Here is a 24,165-nt window from a genome sequence, read left to right on the forward strand (position 1 = left end):
TTTCTGTGTTCAGGAAAGATAACCAACATGGCTCATGTTAGACTACCCAGAAATGCATAGCGACTTGTGTGGCTGACCAGCAAGCAACTACAAGTGAATGAGGTTTATCAAAGTGATTATAAGCTGAATCCCATAAGGGAATCTATAAGTTGACAAATCCAGTTGAGAGTAGTTTAGTAACATAAATGACACAAGAACAGGAACACAGAAATACAGAGTGTAATGGAGATGCTGTCATTGAAAACAGATGATGACGAATTCTTTGTACCTGTGCTATTTTCTAAGCAGTCAGCCAGCTGTATCAAACATATCAATGCTTAATACGTTGCATTATTAATGACAGCGATTATACACACTGGAGAAGGTTTTGAAATGAACACTAGCTGTCCAGAAGCCAAATGTTTTAACGCAGAAAATATAGAGGAAGGAAGTTACATTTTCAATGGAAAAGCTTTTCAATATGCAAACTCAGAAAAGCCTATGGATTCAAACCTATTTCTTCTCTCCTTGAAAACAGTTAACATAATAAAACATTATGACCTGATGAATTTCACTTTCACCATCAACATGAATGTCGTACCCAACTGCTTGCATGAAAACTCCACATGTCATCGAGAGCAGATAAACATTCCATTCCATTCATTCTAATCATATTCAGTTCATCTTGTTTAAGAGATAAAGATAACCATCTGGAATGTAAAACCATCAGGTTGTGATGTTTAGTGTCCAACCCTTTACAGAATATCAACCTGGCTTCATGTTGGTCGCTAAGAACATTTCTAGTATCACCATTAAAACAAAATAGCCCCATATTATAGTTTAATATTCTACTCTATTAAAACCATCTCACTAAATAGATGTATCGAATTCAGTAATTAATAATAATACAAAGAAACAAACAAAACAAGTTCGGCGCCGGACGGCAAAAAATCCATATAATTATATAAAACAATGCAACCCAGGACAAAGTGTAATGATTATTTTTTGGCACGATCAATTCTATTCTGCCGCCCATTAAACGTGTCATATTATTGGGCAAGCGCTCCTAGCCCTACACCTCATTGGCCGGAGACCACGTCTCTCATTCAGCAAATCACACCCCCCACTGCCACTGACTTCCGCTTCTGTGTCAATCCTTGGCTACACACTAAATTCCTGCTCATAGCGCGGACTTGTCAAAACCTTCCCTCTGAACGCAGCACCGAGGTAAGGCGAAGGACATTTCACGGCTCGCGCTTAAGTCTCCTGCTCCAGGGGACACATTTAGCGTGTATTATTTGTGACAAGGAAGGGTCAAACTATACTTGTTAGCCACCTTTGTTTTTTTTGTTTGTTTGTTTTTTTACTTCTGCTAGCCTCCTCGCTAACGTCAACGCTAGCTGTCAGAAGCGCACTGGTGTGTCCCGTCGAAGTTGCAGCTGTCAGAGGTGTGTGTGTGTGTGTGTGTGTGTGTTGTCCAGGACGAGCGGTGCTCTACTTGTCTGCGGTTACGTTGCTTCCGTTTGAAATGCTCGGCCTCTGTTGGTGAAGTTTAGACTCGTCACGCTGGGTCCATTAGTCGTTAGAACAGTATGTGCTAACGGCGGTTGACGGTAGCGTAGCACTCGGGGGGGGGGGGGGGACGCTGTTAAGTTCTCAATGGAGATTTTCATGTAACGACAAGCCGTTTGACGGTTGTGTGTAGCTCTGGTGTTGGTCATCAGGTTGTTATTAGCGCCCAGCTGGAGCGGCTCTGTCATGGTGGTGGTGTACGACCGTCAGCTCGCATCTGCCCACCGTGAAGTGCGAGGCGGACCCTCGTCCTTTTTAAAGCCCCAAACCAGTTCGGAGGAGGAGTGACGTGGCTACGTGACAGCCGCCCGGTCCCCTCGCGTCCCCCCACCCCCTCCCCCCCCCCGCCTCCACCTCGACCAAACGAAGGGTTGTGTTTTGGACGTGTGTGTACTGTAGGGCATTGACCCGGTGGTGTGCACTCACACAGCAGGTTGTGTAGCTGCTCTGCGTGGTAGATTGTGTTGCTGCATCAACTGGTTTGTGATGCTGATGATGCCTGCAGAGATTCGGTTGAAGGTCCCAGAGGGCTACTTGTTTTTTTTTTTTTCTCACAGAAACGTCCAGTTCTACACACATCAATACACAGCTTACACAGAGAGTCTCTTCAGATAGCATTATTACGTTGCATACGCAAGCATTTTAATTACCACTGGAGTTATTTCCATACAGAACTGACACTTAGCTTTTGAAACATGGTGACAATTTTTGAATGCTACGATTATATTCAACACGTTGATGAAATGAAAATGCAACTGAACTCCCCGTGTTTCTTTTTTTCTTCGAAATTTGTAAATGAAACCACACTTGTATTGTACCGAAACAAATGGTTATCCAAGCAAGTGGTTTATTGACTCTGGTGTTATTTAGTAGATCATCATCTTAATGGCTTTTTGTTTTTGTAGATTCTACAACAAGATTCAAGTAATCGGGAGGATTGAGATAAGAAATAAAACAAAAAATGAAGCGGCAGACACTTGCTGGGTTTATTGTGCCATTTGCATGAGACGCAAGGCCATTCCCTGTGCAATTACTGCTGTTTTCATTGTGTTATTTGTCTCAACTTCATCCCTGAGGTGTCTTAATTATCTTAGTTTGTTGCTATGAAAGTAGAGCATCCTATTGGAGCTACGTATCACCCCCCCCCATCCCCCCCTTGCAGATGAGACATCTTTGGTTGTTGGCTGTTGTGTTAATTCCTTTGACACCTTAAGAACGGATTGTTCAATATGTATTGTTTTAGTTCGTCAAATTAAGCAAACTGGAAGGACATTTGGCAAGGCATGTCAACACAGTTGAGATGAATATTGCAGCTCTAGTTAGTTAGGAATTTCAATTAATTTCATTTTGTATATCCCAAATTTGCCTCAGAGGGCTTTACAGTCTCTACACATCTGAACGACATGTTCTCCCCCTTCGATGGGGAGAAAAAAGGAAAGAAACCGTAGGGAGAACGGCAGAGGAGGACCCCCCACCCGCGATGGACATGTCATGTGTACAGAATGAACAGCGTGAAGCATTGTATTGATGTACAATAATAATGGTGTAAGAAGGGGTAGGTGTCAGCAGGGCCATGGGAGGACCAGTAACCTCTGTGGTGAGAAAGCACAAAAACTGGAAGAAGCGGAATTTGTGATTAGTATTCGTGATCTTTCCAGTGGAATGAGCTTTCATCCTATTTTGCCTAAATATTAACAAAAAAAAGCTTCATTTCTTTTTTTGTGCGTGTAACATCTTCTGCATGTCGCTACGATAAGGCAAAGTTTGAGCTCACATGAGCCCAGGCAACCATCCAGGCAACAGAGAAACAATACAGTATGTATAATGTATGATGAGAGCAGGGTAACGGCCAGCCAATCAGCAGCCGGTTTGACGCACAGCCGCTGCATTGTGATTGCTCCGCTTTGTTTAGCTCGTGCGTTCTGCTCAGCAGGGACGCACTGAGAGAAGAAGCCGCCTGCCAACATCGGTGATGAGATACACCATGTAGGTTTGGATCTGTGGGACCGATATTTAGCTTTTGGCTCCAACATCACTACAGCATGCAAGAAGGGGGTGCAGCTAGGTTTGCTGGTTGTTTTCTGTCCCAGATTTTCTCCGTGAAGGCGACCTCAACAAACACCTCATATATCAAGATGAAGAGAGGCTCCCTAGTGGTCTTCCTTTTCAATAACACAACAGCAAAGTCTAAAAGAATATAATCATAACTTGTTATATTGTTTTATAAAGACGAGAAATGTCAACGTGTACCGTGAGCAGTTAGAGGGAAACCGGTTAATTCAGAGCTGTTAAAGCATTCAACAGGTCAAAACCCCGAAACGAATTAGGACTCCATCTCTGCACAACAACTTATTGTCTCCGGCTGGACCACCAGAACACCTTGGCACCAAAGCAAGAATCCAGCTCGACCGGACTTTTGCCAGCTGAGCCAGTCGCATGTCAGCACGGCGGCGAACAATGCTGATTCACAAAGCACCGTGGTTTTTTTTTTTTTGTGCACTTAGTTGGGCGTGTCAAGGCAATGGAGGATGAACACAAGAAAGAAGTTTCGAGGCAAGGTGTCGAGCTGGCTTTCTATCGATAAACCTGTGTTGAAAGTAAGAGTCATCCTGGCACGGTTGACGTCCTCATCACTGGAATGTGCTGATGCAGTGTGTGCGTGTGCGTGCGTGCGTGCGCGCTCTCGGCATCCTATGAATGAGACAGTTTCTTTCCCAAAAGCACCAAAGCAGAAGACGGGAGCAATATTTAAAATATAAAATACTTTTCCACACCTGTAAGATGGGTGTTGCACAGGGTAAAAGTAAAGAAGGAAACGTGTCCTCCAGAGGGACCTATTTGACATATAGACTTAATGAGACAGAAATATGGGAATCAATATTCAGTGTTTGCCCAAGTAGTCTAAACTTTTTGGGTTTCCTGCAAATAGTTTGTTCAGTAGAATAAAACTGGTTATGTTACGAACAGAAGAAAAAAGTTTTCAAATTCTTTTTCCTTTTTATGTTTTTAATGTATTTAAATCTCCTTGCTTGTCCTTGCTGTTGGGTACGACCTTCAATGTGCCCGACATTTTTGCATCTTTCATTTCCCACGGCGCTGCACATGGCTCCGTTTGTCATCTATTAGCAGTCAGGTGATTCCGCTTTTATTTGGAAAGGTTTTTTCATGAATCAGACTACAACGTTTAATCAACATATTTCCGATACAGGTTTCTTAGTCCCACCTCAGTACATAGAAATCACAAAAACTAGACGGTTACAGGTGTGGTTTTCCTAACCTTTTTAGTAGGTTAATTCATCTAAATAGTGAGATTGAGAGCAACACGTTAGCCCACTGCCGATTTGTTTTAAAGCATTACATGCTGGAGAACAGAAACAAATGTGACAGTGACCGCAAAGGAGTCCAATGAAAGCAGAATTCGTGTGTTGACTCAGACATGTTGCATCTTGTGATTTGAGCTCAAATGAATCTGATTTCATAGACGCGGTCGTACTTTGATGAAAGTCGTTTGTGGTCTGTTGACATTTCAACTCTCTCTTGGTAATGGTCTTGTGATCGCTACTTCCCATCCACTTCCCTCTGAAGCGATGTGTCCTGTTGTAACTAAATATAGATGATACACAGCAGATGATGATTTAAAGGAACATCTCAAAACATTTGAATTCGATTGTTTTTTCTCTTCGTCAGAGAGGGGGTCTGGCTTGTTTGTGAGACTGGAGACAACTCTCAGATTTAGCACCTATGTGCCTACCTCATATGATTTTACATAATTATGTCACCACCAATATCATTTAGTACGTGATCTGCAACAGTGTGGTCGTATGAGACAAATGAGAGGGACACAGATGATCTGATTCTGAACTGTATCGCCTGCAATGCAGCCAAATGAGGGAAACAATAATCAAAAAATATGAATGATACAGCTGTGACCTGCTGTAAAGCAGCTGCTTGATAGATTTAATTCAAATGCAACCCGGTCTCTGGTCAAACAATATTCAGAGAGTTCAGTGGAGGTACCTTAAATACCACTCCACTAAAATGTCGGTAAGGCAAGAAACTCAACCAAGGAATCTAAGGATGTGCGAGGATGTTGGTCGGCAAAGAGCGGACACCTCACACCTGCTGCGCACTTGATGCAGTTGTTTATGTTTAATATCCATTTTTGGCAGCTCAGAAGTTGCAAAGTGATGGAAGGAGAAAGCAGGTTGCATGCGAAAAACAAGCTGTGTATAAAAGGTCAAGGGAGCTCCTGAAAAAACAACCAGCTGTGGAACAACTGAGAAGGTGTGTGTGTGTGTTACACACTTGTGGTATTTATTTCACAGTCTGCAGAGGTGTGTCACCTATTGAAGTAGGTGTGTGTGTTGCTCAGCATAAGACTCCCTTTAGCATGGCAGCAACTGCTCTCTCTGCCTCTGGAGATGTGCGTGTGTGTGTTGATGCTGGTATCGGATTCAAAAAACATATTTGTTCTGCAAAAATGAGTCATTGACATTAAGATATACTGTTGCATGAATGAAACGTAAATAACAGTATAACTCAAGGAGTGCAGCTGGGCAGATGTTCATGCTCTATATTTCCATATAGGAGAAAATGCTGGCCCTTTTTTATTCATGCAAATGCAAGTTTCAGCTGTATTTGCTTTATTCAGATAGGCAGGTAGGCACTTGCTTTATTTGGGCCAGGTGCCATATTCAGAGACACTTGGATTCTGCATGTCCTCGTCTGCCACTTTTTTACTCTAAAGATGATCTCATACACTCAGTTGAAGCCGCGAAAATAAAGACTATATTTCTTTGCATGGATGAAATGGCTCTGTTTTGGCCGGTTTTAGTCCATTCTGAGGCCGACACAACACTTTGTTTCCTCGTGATCTTAGCTGAACGTGGGCAAGAATGAAGTACTGGATAAATACGCGGCATAAAGGTTATCACGATTAGGCGTGGCAGTGTTTCGCCACACTCGGTGCGCTTGAGAAGTGACCGATGGTTGCCTCAGTGTCCTCGCTCTTTTAGGAGACCTATTTCTGACACTGGATAGTACCCTAGATTTAAAGAATACGATTAAAGGTTGCACTTTGTATGAGCTGCTGGGACATTTCAGTCGCGCTTTGTCACCCATTCGGTCTCCCTTATCTATTGTGAACACCGAGGCCAGAGTTCACCTGTGTGCTGAAGGCGTGGTCTGTCACTGGGAAAGGTAAGAACCATTCCACTGTGCGGCAGGAAGGGAAAGGGACAACAGACTGTGTTCGGCATTTCACCTTCAAAAGTGGACACCTGTATGAGATGATTTGTTTTCACTGCGGGTATGTATAGAATTTGTCATGCTGACCAGCTTTGAAATGGTAGATGATCGTTGAAGGACGAAGCTGTTTCGAGTAGCAGAGCGAGTGCCGATGTCATTAAGTGATGTCTGAAGCTGAGGAAGGATGAGCCGTCGTGTCGGCATCATGTCTTGTGCTACATTCAGGCACAGCTAAGAGCGGGAAAGCAGTCGTTTCAGGTAATGCAGGAGCCAAAAGGCAATAAAGCAAGGGACAAAAATAGGGACGGATTCAACAGCACTCAGTGGAGTTTCACTAGAGACAAACCGTTCTCAAGTTTCATCCTCTCGCTCTCATTTGACGCGGCTCATTATCGTTCCAGGGCTGGAAATATTTGCATGTTAAGTGTGTTAGCCATGTTACTTCCTGAAATGTAAACATGCCTTTAGGGAATTAACATAGAGACCTAGATGTTGTGCCATGATCAGGGTTTGCTGTTAAATTCTGGAAACCTGCTAAACATCATCAGCTTTGGGTCTGATACACATGCTGACAGTTTTTTTTTTTCTTTTTTTTTCGTGTGTTAATGGCTGTGACGTAAAAACATTATATTTTGGGGTTGGCTATTAATTCATACGTGAGCTCCATACATGTAAACGTGCTATCTCAGGGATGCCTTGAACTTCTCTGAATTTCTCTGAACTGTTTACATTTTGGTGGGCTGAGGTCAAGGTCAGTGTGGCTCTCCATCCAACTGGCTCTCCTGTAGCAATGTGTCCTTAACGCAGTGAGGGGAGGTCTTAACATGTGGCACAAACGTCCTCTTTGGGTGGACAAACGTTACTGTGACGTCGCACGCAAACTCGGCCATGGATCTGAAAGCAAAGTTGACAAAGTTGTCACAATCAATAAACACGTTTGCATAAAGGTCGTAGCGAGGAGAGAAACGGAACCAAAGTGGTTTTACCTGCTGTCAGCACACTGAAGTCTTTCTTTCAAATAGCGTTCTAAGGGCGGACCGACTACTTCCTTCTGTTTAATACCATCCGCCTGTATGTGGAAGGGTCGCCGCTGCTCGCTGACCTTCAACCATAAAAGAAAGTGTGTGTGTGCATCGTGCTATCGCATAAAGGGCAAGTTCAATTTGGGGCTAAATGTTATGAAACAAATTCACTTGATCACTTGATCAGCAACCAATTAGACCAAAAACCCAACGGATAAAGGCCCAATATGTCTGGCTGCCAACAAAACAAAAGGAGGGCTGTGTTCCAAATGTATTTCTGTTTCTTGGAGGAAAGGAAACCAGTAGCCACACAGAAACCTGTTTCATACGTGGCCCAAATAAACCTCAGAGACATAGAAGACTGCTAAAAACCACACCTTTATTTTTTAGTTAATAATTTGTCTTGTTCCAGCGTTTGCTAGTTTCCACCTTGTGATCACAGCCCCGAATCATTTTCCTTCATGTTCTGTATCATAATACATCTTTTGTGACTGTCAGAGTTGTACTTTGTACTTGTATGTGAAAATAGGAAGCCATTTAGCTTTTTCAGTTTGAAATGAAGAAGAGCCAGACAGCAGGTAACGAAGAACCAGACTGCCTGTTGCAGGGGTGTCCCCCTTATGTAACAACTGGCCTAAAACTCTCAGTCAGTGCAAGCAGACTTTGAGCTGGTGGCTTACATGTAGATCCAACTTCCACTCACACTCGGGTTATAACTGGTTGCTGCTGCGTTGTTGACGTGGCAACAGGTTTTACAGAATGCATCTCAAGAACTGTGTGTTGTCCTCGTCTTTCTCTACAGGTCACTAATCGACTTGTCATCAAAAGCCAAAAGAAACGCAACCAGAAGTCAGACGTGACGTCATTCGTTCCACGCGTGCTGTCCGAGAGCCGGTCTGCTGTGAGCGACGTCTCGTGGCCGATATTGTACCTCGGTCTGCAAAAACGATATTGCCGTCATTCTGGGTTTTGGATGATCCCTGGATACTGACCCAACGTTGCGCTGTTTCCTTGGCGACACTCCAGAGGGACATTAATCGACAGGTCGCCCTCCCGAGGAACTCTGAGGGATCGCCTCCAATAGGAACATGTGCTAAGAGTCCATCTGTCCCAAACGACTGGTCGCCTTGGACTCTAGAAGATGAACAATGAGGATGAATTCTACGACGCCGTCACAGGTGGGTTTTTTGTGTGTGTGTGTGTGTTTGTGTAAACCTGTGCTGCTGATTTCTATTAGATGGAAATATTTTGCTGACGGCCTCAAAATAAAAACCCAAACGTTCCTTGTGGATTATGTTTCCGCAGATCTCGTTGTGAAATCAGATTGTGACCCTGTTTTTGCCCGCGAAGCTGTCATTCCTAATTAGATGGGTGTGTTTTTGTGTTCATCATAGAAGCATGTTAGCATTCAATGGAACGTAACATGCCTTAGTCAAATGATTGGTTCGATAATTCACAGGCCTGTTGTCTTGCATTCACCATCATCAATGTCAACTGCACCCTGGATTCTAGTAGCTTGTCCATTAGCTAAATTTTACTTTGTTATTTGAGGGTGTAGAAGCTCGATTAAAGGGAAGGAATGGTTAACATGGTCTGGAATATCGGCACATAAACCAACTTAATCTGATACCCCGTCTTGAGGAATGCCATAAATTTCTTCCGGTCTCATATTCGTGATGAATTGGTTTCAGATGTCTGTTACTGTGGAGAGGAGAGACAAGTAGTCAACTCAACTCTCACGAGACGCCACGCATGCTAACATTATAGTAGCTCGATATCATGGATTGGTCTGTTACGAAATGGATTTGCGAAAATGCCATCTGTAGTTTCTTTGTCTCGAGGAAGTTGTACATTAGTTTTCCGTCCCCTCCAGCGTCATCATGGCTATTTGCTGTTAGAGGCGCGTCTTCACTGGCATTCCAGCGGTCTGACGAGGCACTTTGTGACGGATGAACCCTGAGCAAACGCATTTTTAGGCAAGCAGTCCTTCCCTCCCATTGGTTTTGGAACTTCCTGAATAAAAGGCAGATGGTTCCTTGGATGTGATTATTAGCAATAAGAGAGGTGGTGGGTCAACATTTTACTGTGGAGGAAACATTGACGTAACCAGCATTTTGTGTCCTTTTTTAATTGAGTTGTTATTGAATTGTTATTCATGTTGGGTAGGAGGGCAGGGAAAATCAGGCTCCATTGTTGTGGTACGTTTTACTTCCAGTTTTGCCCTCGATATTGTCGGGTCTTATGCAGGTTGCCGTTTTCATGCAGACATGAATGAAAGATTCGAGCGTGTGTTCGTGTGAGTCCGCCCGTCTTTTGTGTCATGGTTGTGGTCATCTTACGGATCTGAGACAAATGCACACCGGGGCAGATGTATTATTCATGAGTACATGTGCACCGGCTCTGCAGCGATCGGCACCAGGTGGCTTTCAGCTTGGTCTTATTGTCTAGTTTATCTTCCTCAGTGGACCTCTTGTTTTGGGGCTTGATTAATAGGTCGCTTTTTTTCTTGGGCATTTAAATCAATCAGTCCTAGAGTCCAACAATGAGTTGAAGACGCAACAAAGTGATTATTGTTTCATGTCATTCTGCTCTTAGCTTGCTTCATGACAGCTATAAGAGGCTTGGAGAATATGATCAAATTACTGTGTATGTTTACTGTATTCTACTGAAAGATTTACAACGCAGTGAAGGGCTGTTCCTCATTATTTCTGTTCCTCTTTTCATATTATATAACAAAGACCGCTTACCTTCTACGGTAAGAATAAAGGATACCTTTTGACACACAGCTGAATGGGTGTGTTCACCCAATAATAACAAGAACATTGCCTATTATAAGCTGTTGTTTAGGCCCCACCTTGAGGACGTCACAGCGCCACCCTGCAACACCTAATACTTGTGTTCTCTGGAGAGTAGCACATGGGTGTAGGTCTTCCCCAGAAATAATCCTCACAAACTCGTTAATCACATTAACTGTCAGGCCAAGAAATGCTTCTCTATTTTCACTATATAGAGTGTGTCTTAATCTTTGGAATCTTGTCAAATAAAGAGGCACAGAACACAGGAACAGTTTTTTAAAGGCGGTTTAAATAGGTTCGTCAGTGTAAACATTTACAGGCAATCAATACAATTTGCCTGTCAGACACGGACAAGAAGTTCCTGATACAAAATGAATGCAAATGCATGTAGTTTGCAACGGATTATTTAATACACACATTAGAGTCCAAATCAACTGCCAGCTAAATAAAAAAATAATGCCTGATGTGCGTCCATCTATTGAACTTGTTGCTCCTTTATTGCGCTATTGAACGAGCGGGTGCTCTGCTCTGCTAACCGTGACCTCCCCGTCCCACAGGCCTGGATTCTGACGAGTCCTATGAAGGGGTGTCGGAGGCCAGTTTTAAAGACGCACTGGTATTTGATGGCAGGAGTCAGAAGAACAACGGCTCGGTGGCACAGGAGAACGGCATCAAGAAACACAGGTACCGGCGCATTCCTGCACCTCATTCCAGCTGCAGCCTGCATTGGTTACATCTGTTAATGGGTTACATTGTGTCTTGGAACCTCCCACTTAAACCAGCACAATGTGTTGGGCTGGGTCAGAACTCTTTGTGGTATGGGTTGGAGAGAATATCACTGTAAATGAATTGCCTGTGAGCTGAGAGGGGAGAAGTCAAGTGCTGATTTGATTGGTTGATAAAGAGAGAAAAGGAAAAAACACTTTTCTTGATATGCATGAAATGTACAGGGGAATCAATATAATATAATCTGGTCTCCATATCCATGATTAAGAATACTATTATATTGGTTGGCATATGAAGCAATAAACCTGTACCCAAACCTAAATCTATTTGCTTTTTTAGCATTACTGCCTTGGGGGCGGGAGACGAGATCTACAACCACCAGTATCACGTGTCCATCTGATCCGTAGCGTTTGTCCTTTGTCTCTCCACCATTTTCTCCTCTGCTGAAGAAACCGAAGCCTTTCAAAGGCCCCCCTTTTATAGTTTACTTTAAGTCACTTTAAGGACTGAGATTCCTATGGAAATAACCTCCTTTTTTTGTTCTTTTTTTTAAACCCGGATCACATGAAAGAGGACATTTTTAAAAGCTTGTAAAGAACTTTACACATTTTCTCAGAATTTCGTCGCCAGGAGCAAGTTGTTTTACCAGGAAGCTGCAAGAATTGAGCCCTGGGACCTTTTCATTCTGAGAATTCCCCACACAAGCGTGCTGTGATTATTATTATTATTCATGTACGTACTTTTCTCAGTATGTGGAATACGATCATGTCTTCTTCCGAAGTAAGCATGAAAGAAACCAGCGAGGAGGTACGTCAGAGGGGGGCAGAAAAAGTTCAGTTGAATGTGTGATTTTTTCCATTTCTCTTCCCATCTACATGAAGCAAGGCCAGCAGACCGACCACATGCTCTACTTATTCTAACCTCGGTGTTCATTCTGACCCGTTTGTTGGTTCAGATACTGTTGTTACTGATCACCACAGAGAGGAGAGGAGAGGCCTTCTCTCTCCCTCCCCCCCCCCCCCCTCTCTCTCTCTCTCCTGCCGCTATCAGAGCTGCTGACGACACCAGTGCCATGTGTCTCAACTGAAGTTCCCTTTATTGGTGGAGCGATGCTAAAGCTCATCTTTGAAGAGAACCTGCATGCCCATTTCTTCTCTTCTTTCATTTCAGGACATCATTGCCCTCTGCCATGTTTTCTAGAAACACCGTCAGTATCTGGAGCATCCTGAAGAAATGCATCGGACTGGTAATAATTGGCTGTTGAATGTTTTCTTAGATTTTGCTGCCTTAGTTCATCCATAATTTCTCATCAATTATTCTGTGAAATACGGACTTCATGTTGTGGCTTCTCACAGGAACTCTCAAAGATCACGATGCCCATCGCCTTCAACGAGCCTCTGAGCTTCCTGCAGAGAATAACAGAATACATGGACCACACTTACCTCATTAACAAAGCCTGCTCTCTGCCCAATTCCATAGAACGCATGCAGGTCAGGCACACACACACACACACACACACACCTTTTGCATCATCTCCATCTATATCATGTACATGCCTATTTAGTAGGTGATGGCCCACTCGTACAGTGGGCCATCACTGTAGGGACTTCAAATGAATGAATAAACATCTTTGTTCATATTTTAACTTATTTGAAAAGGATATTTTTTCTTCCTCGGTACGTTTTGATTATGCCTTGACTTTTTTGAACAATTTTATTGTTTTCCTTTCTTTTCTTTATATATACATAATCGATTTATTCAATTTCAAAAGTAGTGTTCCTACATTATACATTACGTAATAAAATACTTTTTTGACCTCTAGATACACACGTAATACACTGATCCTTAGTGTATCTGATCAGTCAATCAACTTTCATGAAAGCCTTGATGCACACAAACACACATGCATTTACTGACCAAGCCCAGCTCCAAAGGAGTTAAAACAATACACACACACACACACACACACGTATATAGAAATTGTCAAGTCACACACTCATTGACAGGATCTTTACATTGTGTGTCTTCAGACAATTGCTGCTTTTGCTGTGTCGGCAGTTGCGTCTCAGTGGGACAGAACTGGGAAACCCTTCAACCCTCTGCTGGGAGAGACTTTTGAGCTCACTAGGTAGACACACACACACACACACACACTGCCTTTAGAAGGCCCCTCAGTATCAGCACACCCTTTACTCTCCTTTTTCTCCAACGTCCTCTGTAGAGAAGATCAGGGCTTCCGGCTGATATCGGAGCAGGTATCCCATCATCCACCAGTCAGTGCCTTCCATGCAGAGAGTCTGGTCGGGGACTTTGTCTTCCACGGCTCCATCTACCCCAAACTCAAGTTCTGGGGCAAGAGCGTTGAGGCGGAGCCTAAGGGGACCATCACGCTAGAGCTACTCAAGTGAGTCCAGAAGAGACAGAGAGAGTGTTTTTATTTCACAGCTCCCCGATCGTCTTTGCTGTTATTTCTTCGTCACCAATGTTCTGCCTCCTAATCTTTTATCACCTCGGTCATTCTTTTGTGTCTCTTTTTCTAATTCCTCTGTTTTTCTCTGCCCTTCATCCCGCCTCGATTGTAACTCTATCCGTCTTTTCTGCTTTCCTGCAGGCACAACGAGGCGTACACATGGAGTAACCCTTACTGCTGTGTGCACAATATTATCCTGGGAAAACTATGGATAGAGCAGTACGGCACGGTGGAGATAGTCAACCACAGGTAAACTACGCTTGGGAGGTGTCGTCGGCCACGTTTGTCACCTTATCATTTTAATGTTGTTGGCGTGCTAAACATGGTGACACAAACACTGTTTTATAATCAGACACATCATTTTTGAAAGAAGTTCGGATTGAACAAGTTACAGTAAAAAAAAAAATGGGCAAGAGCGTTCAACTGTTTTGATATTAACACTTTAGTTTGTAAAATGTCAGAAAATAAAAAGACTACTCACAATTTCCTTGGTATTCCAACAAACTGCAACTATATTGAAGCTACCAAATGGATACAATTCACAAGCAATTAAAGCAAATAAATGTTCACTTTTAGAATTATGACAAATGTTATTCCTTTTTGTTTCTCCATTTCTAGTAGGCAATAAAGTGCATTGTCCATTAGCTCAAATTTTTTAAGGGAATTCAATTCATCAATAGTGCTTATTGACCTTTCTTGCTGCTAAAGACCAAGCTGAGCCACACACACAAGTTCCAATATAAAACCCATTCATAATAACTCTGTGAAATCTGTTGCTCACAGAGCTTCCGGCTCCTTTTTTTTCTCTGTCCCATCGTTCCCCGGCGTACATCAGACTGCAGCTTCTTTTCTTTCTGGGTGTCCTCTCGGGCAAACAAACCTTTGTTTATCCAAGGAAGCTCTGCACGGCTTGCATTGTGCTATTTTTTTGCGCCACGCTTTGTGTGATAGACACAATGTGGCCCTGATTTCCCTATTTACTTAGATAGATTTGTATTATGGAAGACAAAGGTACGGCAGAGATGACGGTAGGTTCTTCTTCTCTCTTGTGCAGCACTGGAGACAAGTGTGTGTTAAACTTCAAGCCCTGTGGGATGTTCGGCAAGGAGCTGCACCGAGTGGAAGGGTACATCCAGGATAAGAGGTCAGAGTTCACTCTTCCACTTTGTAGCTATGGTCTGTAAGTCGCTTTAGAAATAAGCAATATGTAATATCGTTTTAGAGCTTGTGACGTTTACAGAGGTGTTCTTCCTCATCTACCATTTCTCCTCATTTCTTCTTCTCCCCCTCACACCCCCCAACACCACCATTCTCTCTGTAGTAAAAAGAAGCACTGTGTCATCTATGGGAAGTGGACCGAGTGCATGTGGAGTGTGGACCCTCAGGCCTACGAGGCCCACAAGAAGTCAGAGAGGAAAGGAGACAACAAGAAGCAGAAAAATGTGAGAACCATTTAGAAGAATCCTCGAACCGGCACTCTGTACTGCTCATTTTACTCCCATAGGCCATAATATTATTATTATTATGAATATTATACTATACGTTTCTACAATTGTTTAGTCTTTGTGCCATTAATAATAATTTCTCCTCTTGAGTTCCTGATGACATCTACAGCAGTCTGTGTGGTCTCAAGCAGGTAAACCGCGGGGCTCGTGGAGGCTGTTGAGATCTTTTTGCTCTTCAGCTTTAGTCTGTTAGGTCATTTGTAGTGAAGCATAATCTCTCTAATAACTCTACTGAAGGATGTGACACGCACTTCCTGTGGATACAGTTTGAATCAAGTCCTGGCCAATGTGATGTGTGACTGCGTTTTAGCCCTGAGCAAATTGATTTTAACAGCGGTGACAAAGAAGTGTGTCATTTCCAGGAGGAGCAGGAGGGAGCGGAGAACGATGACGCGGACGATATGCCCGACGCCCAGGAGACGGTTTCTGTGGTTCCAGGAAGTACTCTGCTCTGGAGGATAGACTCCAGACCGGCACAGTCTGCTGAGGTATTAAATAAAAAACACGTACACACTGCCAAGCCAGAATAGCCAAAAAGCAGGTTGTGAGTCTTTGGTAGAACAGCTAGAAGTCGTTCAAGATAAACGTCCCTGAGGCTCCATTGACGAACACATCCGCAATTCCCTCTCTTAGATGTACAACTTCACCCACTTTGCAATGTCTCTGAATGAGCTGGAGCCCGGCATGGAGGCCATCTTGGCCCCCACAGACTGTCGCTTCAGGCCGGACATCAGAGCCATGGAGAACGGCAGAATGGGTAATTTGATTTTAAAGTCCCATATCGGTGCCTGGTGGAGTCCTGGTGGCAGCAACGCCCTGCAGAAACCTACAAAGATAAAATGATCGTCACATGTTGCATCCAACACAGATCACTCGTACAGATAATTCTCTCAGTTCAACCGGGAAAAAACATAAATGACTGATGCTACCAAGTACGTCTTCAGTGACTACAAAGAGTAATAAGACAATGCTGCCACCTGCTGGCGTGCTTCTGCGTCATCATCTCATGACATCTTCTTGATCTCCATTAATGATTCAATAAAGAAATAAAAGATGAAACCTCATTGCTTCTTTAGAATTATAAATATTTATTATAAGTCCTTTTTGCTACAATCCGCAGACCTTGCGTGTGTGTGTTGTTCTGCAGAAGAGGCCAGTAAGGAGAAGGAGAGACTGGAGGAGAAACAGAGAGCTTCCAGAAAGGAGAGAGCCAAGAATGAGGAGGAGTGGACCACCAGGTGGGAAACACGCGTGTACTAACTTTCAGTGCCATTGATTCAATGTAGCAACGCTGATTTCATTTCAAATTGGATTTAAAATGACTACAAAGCCACTGAAATGATGTCCCATCTGTGCAGAGCTTTGTTAGTGTGATGTGAAGATTATACTCTTTTTGATAGTATTTTTTCAAAAATGTCCAGATTTTTTGATGTTGGTAAAGATCTAAAAGAATATATGTTTAGAAACTAAGTGGCAATAGACAACTTTTCTGCTCCCTCCCCAACAGATTGTCACTCATTCAGACCATTTTCTATTATCTGCTGTTTCTTCCTACTTCTGCTGACAGTAATGGCAAAGAAGTTACACTGATACTCTGTACTGTGGATGGTCAGCGTGGGGAAAACAAACCCGCTGTGCACTTCCTGTTTCAGTTGCTCAAAGGCTGATGCACGTGTCTTGTGCAGAAAGCCCAGCCTCTATGTATTGCGGTGCGTTTTCGCCTCGTTAATCTCAGTGTGTCTCCTAGGTGGTTTCAGATGGGCACCAACCCGTACACCAACTCCCAGGGCTGGCTGTACTCTGGTGGCTACTTCAATAGGAAATACCAAGACCTGCCTGAGATCTACTGATAGCCCGGTAGCCTTCGACCGCCTCCTCCTCTACACCCCGCAATGACCTGCCTGTCATGAAATGGAGAGAAATGTTATGTACCCGTCTTGATGTCACGGCCTCCATTGTCGCCATGTTTCGAATGACCGACCCTCCCCGCGCTGAGTGGGAAGACTAACCGAGGACCCACATGCCCGTCACTGCTCTTAACCCGCATGACGACATGCTTCGGGTCTTTGTTTTTTTTTTTAAATCTTCACGTCAAGTCTCTGCTTTTGTGATTTCTTATTGCATATCGACGAGCAAAGTTTTCCCATCTCTCGGCTCGCCGTCGCTTAGAGCACAAGAATCTTTTTATTTCTGACACATCGCGGCGGCAGAGCTGGTGCACGCAAAACGAAAACCAACTCCGATCTGAATGTTTAACGTCTTCACAATCGAACTGTCACCGACCCGCCAAGCCTCTGGAAACCCTCCTGCGCGTCATTAGTGAATAAATACCAGTTTGCCCAACATGAAGTAAAGCATAATAATCACACCAATGGTTTATGGACATGGACGGACTTCCAGTCAATAGGGACATCAGGGATGTGAATTCTCTTTTGACTGAAGATGAATCTCGAGGATGCTTTTTCTTTATTTTTTAGAAGCTCTGCATGTATATGTATAGATATATATATCCATACACACACACACACACACACACACGTTGCAAGCACGAGTTCATTACTGGCCAATGCCCCCCCCCCCCATTAACCCGCTCAAGCTCATGTGAAAGAATTCGACTACCAGACAACCGGTGTTTGGAATGTGCTGCGGCCGGATCTGGGATCGGAAAAGGAAACCACGCGATGATCTGACGTTCTCTCTGAGTAGAGGACGGGTTCAGCGTCTCCTCCCGTGTGTCTGTCCCAGTGGCGCTTTACGGCAGGACGAGCGGCCCTGAGCGAACTCGCCACACACCGACCTGAACGTTCGTACGCAGCCTCGGCTCACCGCGCCTCCCCCGATGGTCTAAACAGAGGTGACACTCGTCCTGTGGTTCGTACAGCTTGTCTTTACAAAACCGAGAAAGTCGAAACCAAGACGAAATCTTACTCAGAGTTTAAATCTGTCCCTTTTTATGGAAGGAGTTTGACATTTTATTAGAGAATATTTAATTGCTACATTAGAAGCGCCACCGCTGAGCCACAGTGATGACATCCCCAACGACAGCGGGTTAATTTAAATACCTGCCATTCACGGTGTGAGTGTATTAATCCGTACAGACACTTATCAAGCCATATTAACCACTAGAGAGCGAGTGTATTTGCTGTGTGAGTAATGGGAATTTGACAATGTGAACCCTCAATATTTACATTATTGCTATTAATCTCGCTCATTAAGGCAGGGTAAAAAAAAAGAAAAGAAATAAAGAACAATCATGTCGGTGTAATGTAACATAATGTTAGATGTTGTGCAGCTGGATTGGATGTTTATGTATAGGGATCCTCTACAAAAATGATGAAAACAACTATAGATTCAAAATGGAAAACAAACTGTCGTCTTTTTACGGCCCACGGCTCGTCTCAGAATCCGTCCATGTTTTTTTTTTTTTTCTTCAAAAGAAAACCCTAAAAAAGATTAAAAGTACTTGGATGAATGTTAGCGCAAAATGAACGGATCAAGTGGCCGAGGGCGGCCGCTGTGCACACTGGACGTCTAGTATTTGTACAGAAACTCTTCACTATCTGCTGCTGCTGCTGCTGCGCTCGGCTCCCTCGGTTCGTATAATGAAAACCTTTCACACCTCAACCTCTCACATTCCCTGCACACCTGTTTGCACTGGTGAGAATGTTTTTCACAAAAGAAAAAAAAAATGGCACTTTGCTCCAGAGCTTTTGTTGGGGAGGGGGAAACACCCCCCCCTTTAAATGAGAATGGAGGCATCTATTGAGCTTCCCTCCGTTTGGTCTCAAATTCATCTAGGAGCCATCATGGACTTCACTACAGCAACTCTATGCAACTTTTGCACCCCCCCCCCCCCAACAGCACAGACACACATGTTGAGCCGCTAAGCTTTGCAATTGATTTCTTGGCCTTCTTAGTTTTTTTTCTTAATATATTCCAAGTGGAAAAGGACATTCTTCCAACTTTTGGGGGCGACACATCTTGTATCACCTTAAATGTTTGATTTGTGTGTTTTGTTTTTAAAAACTTACCTCTATGTCTAATGTTTAGTGCCTGCTCTTTACATTCCCTTTTTTTATTTGTTTATTTATGATCCAGGTTTTATGAAATTTTCATTTTTCTTTTTGCTTTAGCTAATTCAAACAGTACATCATTTAATTATTTCAACGGAACATGAATGTGCTTCATAGAGGAGCAGAGCGCGTTGTCGGGGCTTGAAGTGAACATCAGTCACCAGTTTAACACTTGATTTACTAGTCAATAAAGTGTGTAGGTAGATTTGTCATTAAAACAGTACAGAATAATCAACACTACCTGAGTGGAAGTTCACAGCAGCTAAATGCTACAGTTGTAAATGATCCCAAACAGAAACAAAAATAGTTGTTGACCGTAAAGTAATTTGAGCTGGTGAAATTGTGCGAGACTCAGACTGACGTCTGTTGCTTTGAGTGTTGGTTCTTTGTTGAGTTTGACTCTCCTTCTCCTGGACTGTATCACGGGCTTTTTCAATGTCGTATCTGTACAAGTGCTGCACAGAAGTAATCGCAAGCAAAATGGCATATTATTTTGTGAGATTGATTCCTTTATTTGTTGTAGTATTTAAGCAATTTTTGGTGAGAGAATTGTACCAGCTGTCTTATTTTCAGGTGGGGGACTGTATCCAATCTGTGGACATTTTCACATTAATGTACGAGCGGAAATGTTGACTAATAAATCCTAATTTCAGTTTAAAACGTGTCTGCTTTTTCTGTTTTTTAGAAGAAAATGATTACACATTAGATATTACAAATTACTTTAATGAAAAAACAATAGAATATATATATATAATAAAATAATTAAATATATATAATTAAAGCCTTTACATATAAATAAAAAATCTGAGTGCAAAGGAAGTTAGAACAAAGAATTAGACTAGATGTTTAGTGACAGATTACTGAGTATCCTCAGACAACAGAACATGACTTGTTCACTCTGGACCATGGAAGCACCCTCCTGTACATCCCCACACGCACAGATACAAGCCTCTAGTGTCACTCCCGTTGTGAACGGACCCATTAACACCCTCTTTCTCGACAGGGCCGGACTCATCTGAAAGTTATTTCTCTCACTCTGACGCTTGTGCTCCGAAGCATCCTCATCTGTGGACCGGTGTCTGTAGAAACACCGAGAACACGGCTGCCTGTGGTCTGATCCGTATGTTCAATGGTGGATGTTCTCGAGGGGGATCCAAGGGACCCATCTGCAGGACAAAATCAGGTTTGAAGGAGCGCTCTGAATGAGAAGAGGTCCAGATCTGCAATAGTCATGATGAATTCCCCTGATACATGTGTGTATATATATATATATATATATATATATATACATATACATTAGGGCTGGGACTTTAGCGCATTAATTATGATTAATTAATTACAATGTGAATTAAGATTAATTAATTACACAAAAAATAACACATTAAACATTTTTTACGCATTTTTACACTTATTTTTTACACCGCGGAACGTTTCTCACTAGATGAGTTTCGGGGGGACCGATTATACTGGAGCACCAACTAGCGTTCATGACTTCAGACAACAACAAACCACAGTGAACATGAACTAAGAAGCTGATGAGACCGTGTCGGTTGGCCCCGTGAATGGGAAATCTGATTATAATAAACACACGGATGGAAGCGTCGATAAGAGCGTGGTTGTGTGCAAGCTGTGCAACAAGGAATTCACATCGAGCCTCAAGTATCACCTCAACGCAAAACAATTAGCAGCTAGCGTGGACGTTAGCCCAACTACGAGTACAAGGACCCACACCCAACCCACACTGCACCACATGACTGGTTTAAGTCCACGTCTGACAAAATAACCGATGTTCTGAATGTACTTGAAAGTATTGGTCTACTTAAAAAAACAAAGTTTACAGAAGGTCTACTTACCTATAGGCTACCTGAATTTCTGAAAGTAGGCCTACTATATTTCTAAATATGCTATCTCTACACTTGTCTGCTGGAATTGGTTGAACAAAAATAAAAATCCATGTGAAAAAAATTACTTCTCACTGTTCTCAGGTCAAATATTTATGAAATTAAAATGCGATTAATTTCGATTAATTAATTATAAAGCCTCCAATTAGTTAATAAATTAATATTTGTAATCGAGTCCCGGTCCTAATAATATATATATTATATATTAAATTTTGACCCTACATATTTTGACTTTTTTCACAATATTTTTTTTCCCATGACATGACTGGAATGATCTTAGATGGAGCAACCTACACGTCCCTGTCACTAATGCCAAATGCCCCAAATTTCTGTACTTTAAACCTTATCTGGGTTCAACCCTCAAGGGACATGGTGGCTCTTCCTAAATCCTTTTTTAGTTTTGGGTAACTGACATTTATAAAAAATCATAATGGGATATTGCCCCAGAGACGGATTGGTGCATCTTGGAGGATCAACCATGCTATTCATCCTTCCTGCATTGGTAAAGGCACAAGTGAGTTGAATTTGAATGTAACAGAGAATTGGAGGGTGGATGCACTAAAAAGGGTAAACAAATCTACACCCTGTGCCAGACTGTCAGTTTAAGGTTGTCCACAGGATGCCCTGAAGTAGACAAACATGTGATTGTCTTGAAAAATGCCCTCAGAGGCTGTAATACGTTTCATGTCAGTGTGACCACTGAATGAGACACATCTGCTCATCTTTACTGACTCATCCGGCCTTCTCTCCCGTCAAAAAGGTGGAACCCTATAGGCTACGTAGCATGGCTAATAAGTGATAAAAGCTTAATTAGCAATTAACATCAAATTTAGTCAATTCATCATCAAAAAGATTCTTCATCATTCTTGACAATGCCATCATAACCCAAGTGAACGCGCCTTGTGTTTCTGCATAACCCCCAGGGTTCACTTCTCTGAAACAACCAGTGGGGACAATGCCCCCACAACTACCTCCGCGGTAGTGCGCTCAAGACTTGGCGGGTGGGATTTGAACCCACTGGCGGTGCGCACAGAGGCTTTTGGCACCCTGCACTCACCCCTACACTACCAGTCCTGGTCACATTTTGGCAACTTTGATTCTCCTATTTAACCTTGAGCATGTGAGCTAAACCTCAAAACTCTTTTTAAATGCTATTTCCACATCTGGGCTTGAACCCACAACCTTCAAGTGCAATGCAGGTGCTTATGTCAGCAGCTCTTCCACTGTGCTACTTCACCACACACCAACCAACCCTTTGTTTGTTGTATTTAACCTTGAGATTGCTACTCAAACCTGAAGTAAACCCAAGATTGGGCTTGAACCCACAACCTTCAATGCAGTGCAAGCTTGTGGTAGGAGCTCTTCCGCTGTGCTACTTCACCACACACTAACCAAGCCTTTGTTTGTTGTATTTAACCTTGAGCATGTGAGCTAAACCTCAAAACTCTTTTTAAATGCTATTTCCACATCTGGGCTTGAACCCACAACCTTCAAGTGCAGTGCAGGGGCTTATGTCAGCAGCTCTTCCGCTGTGCTACTTCACCACACACCAACCAACCCTTTGTTGTATTTAACCATGAGATTGCTACTCAAACCTCAAAACTCTTTCAAAGCAGAAGTGATGTCTGCATGAAGGGGCATGAACCCACAACCTCAGACAGCAGGTTGGAGCCTGCAGCCCTTCAGTAGTTCCATTGTGCTATTCAAGCACATGCCTCATTGTGTCCGTTTCTCATATTAGACCTTGGGATTGTTTACTAAACCTCAAAATTGTTTCAAAGTTTACAGTTTGAAGCCCTGACTGCAACCAATCCCTCCTTCTGAGAGAGCAGGTTTGAACTGAGGATCCTCCACACTTCAGCCTTCCTGCTATCTCCCTGCACTGTTCCACCACACACCTGTTGATGATTTTGAATCCATGTGTGTGAGAGAGAGAAAAACCAAATAGTTTAAAGAGAAGCATTATACCCTCATCATTACTCCGGTCGTGTTGGTCCTTTGTGCAAAGACCAGATGTTGAACAGTTTGTTTGGTACTTTTTTACTGAGAAACCGTCCCTACAAAACTGCCCTTAATCCACATGAACTAATACTGAGTTAATGTGGATGCTGGAGTAGGTTTCACTCTTTGCTTTGTTGTAAACTAACTTTGATTTAAAATTAAGGGTAAATTTGAGGATATTTGAATTGTGATGCAGTAAAAGATTACACAAAACCTTTTTTTTTTCTTTATTTGTCTTTTCTTTATTTTCCTGATTGAAATGTATTGTAAGGTCATAATTTGTCATTCATCACATTACATGGCATGATGCACCAGGTCTACTACACCCATTTATAGGAGGAATACACGGAAACATACACAAGGTTTTACAATGGGGGGGAACAGGAAGTTTAGCTCATTGCACTTACAACAGTGAATGGAACACTTTGCAATCATTTTTAGGCTCTTGACCTTATTCTGTTTTATTTTCACCATCTTTTTTTTCATTCCGGTTATTTTATTATATTTCTTTTCTTCACATCCTCATTGTCCAATTTGCCATCTCACCGTCTTCATCTCCCCCAAAATGATATGGAAGCAAGAATACTGTCCTCCCTCTTTCTTTGATGTCATTTCCATTTTACAAACACAACATGTATAGAAACTCTACACAGACCAATATGTTTTTATCTTTTTTTTTTTTTAATATCCGAATACTATTTTTTTGATGAGTCTTAAACAGTCCACACATTTTTTTTCATTTATTATTCACATCAGCAACTGCTCTTTGCTCGTTATGTGTTTTGTTGTTGTTTTGTGCACACAAAGCACAGGTTTCTGGTAGGGAGGTTCAGGCTTGCATACGCTCCAGCTTGTGTCACTGTGTAGTGTGCAA

The 24,165-nt window shown here is 42.7% G+C and overlaps 1 protein-coding gene across 2 annotated transcripts; it reads left to right on the plus strand.

Moving 5' to 3' along the window:
• The first annotated feature begins 1,111 nt into the window (after positions 1–1,111).
• Positions 1,112–19,099, plus strand: LOC119222138 (oxysterol-binding protein-related protein 2-like). Of its 2 annotated transcripts, none has more exons than XM_037478518.2 (14): positions 1,112–1,206; positions 8,623–8,998; positions 11,173–11,299; positions 12,512–12,587; positions 12,697–12,831; positions 13,372–13,469; positions 13,563–13,745; positions 13,953–14,060; positions 14,866–14,955; positions 15,133–15,253; positions 15,679–15,804; positions 15,950–16,073; positions 16,464–16,554; positions 17,064–19,099. In XM_037478518.2, the coding sequence occupies exons 2-14, from the start codon at positions 8,962–8,964 to the stop codon at positions 17,164–17,166; spliced, it is 1,419 nt and encodes a 472-aa protein (XP_037334415.1). In that variant the 5' UTR covers positions 1,112–1,206; positions 8,623–8,961; the 3' UTR covers positions 17,167–19,099. The 2 variants fall into 2 exon arrangements, with proteins under 2 accessions (XP_037334415.1, XP_037334416.1); XM_037478519.2 differs by lacking the exon at positions 1,112–1,206 and adding an exon at positions 6,837–6,859.
• Positions 19,100–24,165: the final 5,066 nt, after the last annotated feature.

This window comes from Pungitius pungitius, chromosome 1, assembly GCF_949316345.1.
Source record: "Pungitius pungitius chromosome 1, fPunPun2.1, whole genome shotgun sequence".
Lineage (NCBI taxonomy): Eukaryota > Metazoa > Chordata > Actinopteri > Perciformes > Gasterosteidae > Pungitius > Pungitius pungitius.